This window comes from Rhagoletis pomonella, unplaced genomic scaffold (assembly GCF_013731165.1).
Source record: "Rhagoletis pomonella isolate Grant_MI unplaced genomic scaffold, Rhpom_1.0 Rhpom_scaffold_00007, whole genome shotgun sequence".
Lineage (NCBI taxonomy): Eukaryota > Metazoa > Arthropoda > Insecta > Diptera > Tephritidae > Rhagoletis > Rhagoletis pomonella.
In genome coordinates this window covers 27277366-27287991 of record NW_023458561.1, presented here as the reverse complement: position 1 = coordinate 27287991, position 10626 = coordinate 27277366, and the positions used below count along the sequence as shown (strand labels likewise).

Here is a 10626-nt window from a genome sequence, read left to right as displayed (position 1 = left end):
TCCTCTCCTCTAAATGGTTACTCTACCCTTTACGTGTAGAACTATTTCCGTTTTCCTGCATCAAAATGCGTCATAATTCCGCAAAATTCTACAGTTTTCACTTCAGCACAAAACAATCAATCAATAAATATGCACAATAGCCATAAAGAATAAAGGATTTCGACTAGAAAGAGGGAAGCGCCAATGCTTTGCAATGCAAAAAAAAACAACAAAAAAAAAACAAGCACAACAAAACTCAGCGCATGCAATAAAAACACTCACATGCCTTCACATAAATTATGCAGTAGTAATAACAATAACGACAGGCAAGCAACAATCAGCAAATATTGAACCAGCCACACACACACACAAAAACACGCGCTTAAACATACATATCAGCGTTCATCAAAAATGTGCGCTCATGCGCTTTGTTTGCTATACTCGTAATAGCCAAAAATTGCTAGGCATACACACATCTCATCCGCAGCGAGCTAGTTGACTGCGAATAAAGTGGTAAAATATTTATTTTCCATTCTGCTGTTTGTTGTTTTAGTTTATTTATGTTCTTATTGCTGTTGTCCCTGTTGTGCTGCTCATGCATCACATTGAAAACTCAAAAATAATCTCTTCTGTATGGCGATGAGAACGTTGCTTATTTGTTTTAACATTCAATTTTATTGTTATGGATATAATGCCGATGTATTACACAAGTAGCAAAGGAAACAATTTATTCTTGTTATTGTTGGGCTCGCATGGTTCTTTTTATTATATTTTAACTTTGATCAGCAATCGATCCATTTAAATCATAAAGTATAAAGCGTATTTTTTCGGTAGCATACTTTGGGGGGTTAGCGCCTTTAAAAAACATACAGATGTTCATATGAAAAAAATAGAAACGCATGTACCACATACATGTATATATAGCGCCTAAGGCAGTTTTCTAACGTTTAGTTAATTTGTCAAAATTGCGATATTAAAAAATGTATAAACCAAGCATATCAATTTCTACATTTATAAAGATAACGATGACGAAAAAATATCGTCGTTGATAAAATTAGCAACAAATAAGCCAAATGGCTGGATCTGCAAAGAAGCATTGATCTCCCTATATATACTCATCTATTCTTGTTTACTATCACTCCTACCTATAGTAGCGAAATCCACTAGCAGCTGGTTGCATTAATTTGAAGTTGGTATCCCTGGTTTCACCAACAACTAATTTAGGGAAGAGTTTTCTAACTGCGGTCGACCCTCGGCAGGGAATGGCTTATCTCCAAGTGCACTTCTGCATAGAACAATCATAGAATTCATAAAAACCATTTGCATTTTGGAAGCGGCGTAAAATTGTTGGTCCCTCCATTTGTCTTATAACATCAGGATGTACACAACAAATTTATGGAGAACCTCTGCCAAAAGTGTGTGGAAAATATTGCTCATACGCCATGTACTTACCAGTTTTTACGAATACGGCCATGCTCCTACATACATACATAATTTATACGAACAGTTTTCGCACATTTTCATTTGACCATGCACAAAATGCTTATTCACCCATTGATTTACATCGTTGGTAGTTTTACTTTTTTGCAAAAACCAGGCTTTAATTCTAATGAAAAAATCACAAAAGATTTGTTATTTTTTTAATTTTTTCCTGGTTAAACTTTATGTCCACAGCAACAGACCCGGATATGTTTTGCCTTTTCAAATCACTATATCTTGGAAATTACCAGTCGGATTGTCCTAAAATTGCATGACATCCGCAACAAAAGTGTTTTACACCATATTCAAAAGAGAGAGATTTGACTACCTGGGTCAGGTATTTGTCCATTTTTCGATTTATATTTCTTACGTCAACAGCTACATACCCGGGTATGCACATGGAAACGCATGCAAATATGTTGCTATCATTGAGAAGAAAACTGTAGTGCGTTTAAAATTAAAAAATAATACAAAAATAGAATGACAATATAATAAGATGAAATATATTAATAAATAGGAAACTATAAAGTTTTTAACTACATCTATTGCATTGCGGAATATTGAAAGAATTTTCTGCACACACGGGTCTTTTTCACGATATGTAGGCTTTCTGTATCGGGCGTCTTTTGGCTCATATATAGTGAAATTATCCTTTGCTTTTATTCTGCCCGCGCTGTATGTTCTTCTTCGCCATCCATTATCCTAGAGGAACCACCATTTAGTGCTCCATTGACGTTGCGTGTAGAGAATATTATGGATATTCGACCAGTATTAGCTGTAACATCTATTTCCGGCTTCGCCAGTTTCTCGCTAAGATGATTAAGGAGATTTCTTTATTCCCACGGCGGTTTGTAAAAATCTCCTGAGATGGATTGCTCCATATGGAGTTTCATATCCACCACACTTTTATTTCATATTTAGCAGGTTTTGGTGGTATATATGGTGTGAAACTAATTACACCATGGAGAAGATGCAGTTGCCCATCAGCAGTGGCGTTGGCTTCGGCTACATCATTGCTATGTAGATTGATGCTGATCATAAAAAAAAAAACGTCATACACTTGCATTGCAGCACGACATATCGGATTTGAGGTTGTTTTTTTACAATTGAATGAATGAGTCACGTCACTTAGCAAAATAACACCCGAATACGCATAAAATTTACTTTTTGCTTTGGCTTTCTATGTTTACAGTTCTCTTGTTGGGTTTTTGTGTACTCCAATGTTCTTAACATTGACTTGTTTTTCTATTTGTTTCACGAATAATTATCCGAGTAGTATGTTGTGGGTTCAGTAGACCAAATTGTTCCACCTTTGCCAGTTTAGTTTCCTCGGTTTGGCATACTAAATCATCAAGTTCTTTATCATCTTCAATTTCATCTTCCGGGTCGTAGTGTGATAACTGGATTTCTTCTACTTCGTGGTCATCTGGAGTTCCATCATGTCCGTGATCGCCCACAATCTCTTCAGTTACCAATGGCGCATCGTCACTATTTTTCTCTCGTAAATCTCTAAGTTTTTTATGAAAGCATTCTTTCGGTTCCTCAGTATCAACTTTACTTATTTGTCGTAGAATGGACCATTCGCCATCTGCAATTTTAGTTTTAAAAATTTTATTTTCTTGCGTTCAGTCTACAAATTCCCACAACATGGATTATAAGTAAATGTCAGAGCTTTTTTGAAAGAAAAATATGCAAGTATTTCGTGTGTGAGTCCAAGAAATCTTGACTTCTGATATTTAACAGCCTGCTGTCCCACTCTTTTCTCACGAAATAATGGACCGGGCGTATATTTCTTGTACAAAATGGGTTGAAAACTGTAGTAGAAAGCGTAGTAAATTTCGTAAGAACTGCGTACCTATTTATATCGAGTTTTGGTTTTCTTGAGAGCTGGATTGTAGTTAATCTTAAAGTTTGAATTTTTGTACATTAAAATTCAAATATCTTAGGAAATTGGGCGGATTTTCAAAAACGGTATACAGATCCATAATCCACGACCCAATATTAAGTTTACGAATTTCGCCATTTTTTTGTGTCATATTAAAAGTGTCGATTTTCCTTACAGTATTATTAGCCCGAGGAGAGAAGTTTCTCATTTTCCGTGGTGCGTTGCAACATTGTTTCAATAGTGAGGAAATCTTTCGTAGAAGTACAGTTCTAAAAATCTCGACGGCAATTTTTATATAATGAAGCACATCATGCACAGGAAATTTGCGTATTGAACGCAACCCAATTAGCTAATTACAATCATCAGATTCATGTTAACTACGCTGTGGTTTAAGTAATCTAAGCGAAATATCTTTGTACTGTCATTCTAGTTGGTTCTACCCTCAACTAACTAATCAATCGCTTAAAACAATTATCATAAATCAAGGAAAATAGGATATCAAGTGATTCTCCTGCTATAGGTATTCCTACCGTCGCACAATGGGGTAGATAAACTTAAAAGCTGTCAAAAATTAAAAAAAAAATATTGATTTCAGGATACTTTCACCATATTAATTAATGGGAAAACTAACCAGGTTACCAGGAATTGAACAAAGTTTCGAAAAATTTCAATGCTTTTAAATTCGATTTTAAGAAAAATTTTGAGTATGCAGTTTTGTCGCCCTTTTAGTTTTAAGAAATTGCAAACTTGAAGTAGCTGAGACTTACTGCTGATTTTTGAATATATATTTTTTCTAAGCAAATACTCGATCCACTTTAGAATATCTAAAAGCTTTAGTTTATTTAATGACAATTATGAAGGTCTCCTGCCCCAGTGTGCGTCGTACAATGCATTCGCCTTGTTTATCCTAAACTCAAATGCAAAACAGCCATTTATAATGGTTTTAGCAATCATTTTTGATTTGTATGTATACTCAAACATACATACATGCATACATTGCATACGTATGCTGAAAGTACGCTCATAACATCCGCTATTAATCATCTCACATGAGTGAGTGAAATTGCTTTGCTGCTGATTCATATCCCATTTAAGCAGATCTTTTGTGTTGCAGATTTTTCCACACACACTTAGGCGTACGAATACTCATGCAGATGTGAAATTTTCTATATGCAGCACAGCGAACTCAGCTTATAGTTTATTTGTGTATATTTTTGATACTCATCTAGTAAAAATTAGTGCACTCTTGGAATAAAAACATTAAAATTTTTTATTCTAAGACTAAAAGAATGTCTTAAAGTTGCTTTATTTTTTTTTCTTAAAAGATTATGAGGGCGAATAAACTTCAGAACAGCTAAAGCTCTGTATTATTTTCTACCGCAAAATAAATTGACGACCCTCAAGTTGAACAACATAAGCTAAGCGTGATCTTATCTACACAAACTTCATATTCCCTCTAAAACTGAACTGAACTTAAATAATACTCCGAACATATGTATCTACAATATTTTATTCCCAAATAGCATTTGGCAAATACCCTTTGAAAAATTAAATATTCCTGAAACTAATTACCTATATTTATATCTATTCTACTTCTAGACATGGTACGAATTGGAGCGTTACCTGCGCGATGAACCCAAATTGCAGTCCTACAAGAAAATCCACTCCGAGATCGACACCGCTTGGGATCTGCTATCGGCACCAGCGCGCATTTTGGAAGAGCTAAAAATCAAAGAGCAAAATCTCGATTCAGTTTCGACCACATCGTCAGTATCGTCGACATGTTCGGGCATGTCGTGGGACAGCAGCGGCTCTCAAGCTCTTAGCTGTTCAGTTGTGGTCAAAAAGGAACGCATCGACGAGGAGGATGACGAGCTGCATTCAGACAGTTGCGAGGAGAAATTCACAGCATCGGCGTTGGCTACATCGCTGGGCAATGCTGCTGCCACTTCACTCGCCTATTCACCATGTGGATCTGCCTCGAGCACGCCCACGCCGGTTGCGGGACCTATCAATGCTGCCACCAATATGGGAACCACGCTTTCGACGGTATCGGAGAAGGGTATCAAGGTGCGTGTGATCGCCACAAAGGCGCATAATAAAGGCGCTGGTAGTCGTGCTAATGGCATTAATGTTAGCGTCAGTAGTGGCCATAACAACAACAACAACAATAACAATCAAAGTAACAGCAGCAGCAGTACAAGTCCGCACGATTACATGTTGCCGACGTTAACGCCGCCATCATCACCCGAGTCGATACGTACCAGCAACTCAAACAACGCGCAGCAGCAACAACAACAGCAACAGCAACAGATCGATGCTAGCACTTTGAGTGCTACTGAATTGGCAGCACTTATTCAGCAACAACAACAGCAGCAGCAGCAGCAACAACAGCAGCAGCAACAACGTCTCGGTCAAACGCAATATTCTGCTGGAACGCCTACTTCTACCGCCATACTACGCTTCTCCAGTGCTGTAACGACACTGGTCAATAGCAGCAAGAATCCTACACTGACGTCGACTACAGTTCCTCTGCTACAACAGCAACAGCGACAGCAGCACCTGCAACAACATCAACAACAACAAAAGTCACATTTGAGTATACAAACTGCCAGCGCTGGCACCAATACCGAACCGCATCCGCAACAACCAATCACACAGTCACAGCCATCAGTATCGTCTTCATCGTCATCGTCGTCATCCCCGTCTACGGTACATAGCAACATTCCGCGCAGCACCATTGTTCGTCTTACATCGGCGAATGGTACGAAAAGTGGCGGTATTAGTTTGGCGCGCGTCATACAAATGCAGAATAGCGGTAGTGGGAGTGTAGCAGCAGCAATGTTGAATGAGACGTCTACGTCTAAGCAACAACAGCAACAAATACAACAACATGTGATGAATATGGCGGTGACAGCAGCGCAGATCGCACAGCGTGGCACCCAGCTGCAGAATCCACAAGTGACCGCATGTGAGTAGAGTTACCTACATATGTATGAAGATAAAAACACTTAAATTTAAGTTATGACTACGGTGACCATATTTCTGTGGGAAAAAATCGGGACATTTGTAATGCATCGAATCCGAACACACAATTTTGTTTTTAAAATAAAAATACATGACATCTTTTAGTACAGTTTTGATTAAAACAAAACAAAGAGAAAATATTTGAAAAATTATAGCAAAAATGTATAAGTTGTGGCTATTTTTCTTTATTAAAAAAAAAAAATATTTTTTTTTATGAAAATATAGCTTATTATCTGAAAAACGACTAAGTAAATCAAAATTTCAAAACTTTGAATTTTAACAAATGCTGATAAAATTTATAAACATTTTAAACAGATTTTTTAGAATTGTTTTGAGTATGCCCATTCAATTCATAGTGCAAGTTTGAAGTAGCTTGGACTTACTGTTGATCATTGGCAATTTTTTTGTTCGTACAAAATATGGAGAAAATTAGCAATACCGTCCACTAAAAAAACTACCAAAAATCAACGGTAAGTCCAAGCTACTTAAAATTTGCACTTTGCATTGAATGGTCTACAAAGTTGCATACTTATAATGTTTTTAAGGAATCTAGTTAAAAAGCTCAAAATTTTGATGAGACTTTGTCGAACTTAGCTAATTTTTGTACAACGTTTGAAATTTGACTTGCACGGTCTTTGTTAAATAACCAGCTACACTTTCTTAAAAAAAAGGAAACATTAAATAATCGAAAGGCTAATAGCCAAAGAATGTTAAAATGTCTCTTCTCTATTTATATGTTTGCTAATGTATTTACAGCTTATATTTTTCATATCCATGAATTTTTTGGGGGAATTAGTATTTGATTTAACTCAAACTAGAATCGTTTCATGAAAAAAAAACTTAGCAAAAAACAGAATAAAACATAACCAAGGATCAACGAATGTGCGGCCACGTTTGTAAAAAAAAATGTTTTGGGTCAGAGTATCGAGACACTCTTTTTAAAATAATAAAGAAAATACTGAAAATCGGAGCATAATCAGTACAAATATGAAAAATCAGGACACTTATACGTCCCGACTTTTAAAAAATATTCAGTGGGACAATTTTCTCGAAATCGGTACTTTCCCGCCAAAATCGGTACGAATGGTCACCGTAGTTATAGCAGATATAATAAATTTACCGAAGTGAGAGAAAAGAATAGAAAGAATAGTGGATGAAATGTTGTTTTTTTTCCTTCTTTAAATAGAGATTTATTTTATAACGTATCTATTTATAACCGACTTCAAAAAGAGAAGGAGTTTAAGGTGGTATTATAATTTGGTTTAGATCTGATCATTAGATTATTAAAAAATTAACGGTACTCTTAAATTTTTATATGAGAATTGATGTCGGTTTTGTTTTTTTTTGCTTACAAATTACTTGTATCTTTTCGGTTGATGTATTTAAAATTTGATTTTGTTTTTGAGCATTTAATTTTAGTTTCAAGTCCGTTTGTAATTAGATATTAAATTTTTTAAAGCGAGGTGCCACTCAGCCATTTTTATTATTAATCTTTTTGCTCGCCATGAGTATGAAATGGACTCATGTAGCAGCTTACCAGAGTTTTAGTGCAAATCTAAATTTAACCTCTCGTTTGATAACCATATTAGACAAAATACGTTGCTGGTTATCCGGGTGGCAGAAGGATCGATTTTTTAGTAAATTTAATAAGGAACATAACCTGAATTGGGTTTCATTCAAGCGCGGCCTCATTTTGTTTCTTCTAAAAAATGTTGCCCTTTAAGGGGAAATTAATTAAAAGGTGATATTTTTTGGTAGAAACGAAAACACCATATATAAATCGCCGAATTTTACTTTCCAGTTAATTAAATTAAAAATTTCCTATTATTTTATCGCTAGAATTAATACACAAATCTATGCTAATTTTTTTCTACAATTCTCTATCAATACAGTGACTACTAAAAACCACCAGCGACTACATGATCACAGTCCAGATGCCAAGCGCCGGATACACAAGTGCCAATTTTTGGGTTGCAAAAAAGTTTATACCAAAAGCTCACATCTAAAAGCGCATCAGAGAACGCATACCGGTAAGTGATGGAGTAATGGATTGTAAATATGTGTTGTATTTGAAAAGATACATTCATACAAACTAATAATTATTTGCTATGGATTGTTATTATTGCTAATTGTTTTACATGCTTATACGTGTATGTAGTTCTTACCATAACTATACAAGTTTTGGCCATATATTTTATTATTCAACTTTCATTATTTTTTTTTATAAAAAAAATAAAAACATATATACTATATATGCAATATATGTAGCTCACTCTATAACATAAAAAACACCATATAAGTAAATACAATTTTCAAACTTTGTACAGAAATTTAAAAAAGCAACAAATTTTCTCCAAAATTTTACATTTCTTGTTCAAAATTTTCAGATTTTTTTGTTGACGGTGTTGTGCGTTTTCCTCCATTTAGTAACAACCACTCACAACAAAAAAAAATGCCAAAAATCAACGGTACAAAACTGCATACTAGCGTGGGCCGAAAATCCGCTTTTTTAGAATTTTGATTGGTAATAGCAAAAATATGGTTCATTATGCTCGCCAAAGTCCATCAGACGTAAAACCGTAGACCGTGTCAGCTGACATGACCTGTCTTATGGGATTCCGTGATCTCAAAATCAAATCTTCATTCTGGTTACGCCTCTTAAAAAAAAAATCAAGCTACAAATGAAGAAAATCATTGGATAAATAAAAACGAGTGAGTGGTAAAATTAAAACAAGCAAGGAAATTTTCTATTAAAGTGAGCAGGGAGGAGTGTATGTACATGGCGTATGAGTAATATTCGTTCCTACTCCTATTTCATTCATACAAAAAATATTTGCTCATTTCATTTGACCACTCATACCCTTTTTATTTATCTTTCGATTTTCTTTATCAGTAGCTCGATGTTTTGTAACAGAACAGGCTTCGTCACAAATTGAAAACATTTACACAGAATCTTATATTTTTTAATATTTTCCCTGTCGAAATTTGAATTTGTTTAATTTTTCATAAAAACAAAAATCTGGAGTTAATTAATAATTAATTTCTAAGAAAACATCAGGCTTATCTAAAAGTGATAAGTATACAGTTTATGAAGAATTTTGTCCGCTTTCATTCAATGAAAATCCTCTGAGTGTATTTCTGCAACGAAAACCAGCTTCTCTTAAAAATACAATCGCCGTTCGAAGTGGCCCAGAACTTTTTACGAAGGTTTATTGAATTTTTTTGTTTAATATTTCACAGAGTTCTGAAGCACTTTAAGCTCAGAAATTACTGCTTTTTTTGTGAATATCATACATCATACTAACTAACCAACACAAGACCAATAGATACACAAACACAATAAAATTCACCGCAACAATAAAAATTATTAGATCAAGGCACCCTCATCAATTCAAAGATGATGCGTTATGACATACATACATACTTACAAGCAAACATATGTGTATGTAACACAGTCTTTCGCCAGTGCCATCTTTCGAAGAGTGATTAAAGACCCTGTCATCAGAGAGGCTGAGCAACAGGCAGATGCTTAGCTTGAATTTTGAAGTAAACCTATAAATATATTTAACCTAGTAATATATCAAACAATAAAAAAACATACTCACAAATCCTATGGCCATGCTGAAATAGTGGATACCTCCTACTAATAACAATTTCACACACTCAACGCAGTAAACGGTGGTAGCAACATTCGCATAAAGGATAACGGATAACGTAACCATAGGAATGAATGTCAAAATGTGTGAATTGCGACACTTGCACACAAAAGTATGTATGTACATACATGTGTATCTCTGTATATCTATGTATTTTTGCAACATAAAATATGACTCTTTTCAACACAAAAATCAGTCATTTCATCAAAATTATGGTGAGAAATTGCCGGGACGCAAGAATTGATGGGTTTAGTGCAAAACTGCCTATGTACGAGTATGTATGTACATATGAATACACATCCCAAACTATACCTACATCTACATATTTACACACATGTGCACTTCCACATATGAAATATTGGAGGTTTGTGCTTTCGTGCAGAAATTTTGAATGTTTTGCTGTCAAGTGAGCTTGATGATAAATTTTTCAACAGTTTTTACTTGCGCAAAATGATGCTTTTAGGCCGAAGTGCTTGGAAGAGTGAACAAAACAATAACTCAATGTATCGTAAAATGTGGATAACAAAAGCATTTATGTGAAATATTTATACATTTGTACACTGAATACTGCTCTCAGCTGGAAATGGACTTTGGAAAAAA

The 10626-nt window shown here is 35.0% G+C and overlaps 1 protein-coding gene across 1 annotated transcript in view; it reads left to right on the top strand.

Moving 5' to 3' along the window:
- The window catches only part of LOC118743765 (Krueppel-like factor luna), a 104783-nt gene that overhangs the window by 75937 nt on the left and 18220 nt on the right, over positions 1-10626 (top strand). The window contains exons 3-4 of the mRNA XM_036476528.1: positions 4943-6314; positions 8263-8400. Of these exons, the coding sequence (XP_036332421.1) occupies positions 4943-6314; positions 8263-8400 (1510 nt within the window). The remainder of the gene's footprint in view (positions 1-4942; positions 6315-8262; positions 8401-10626) is intronic.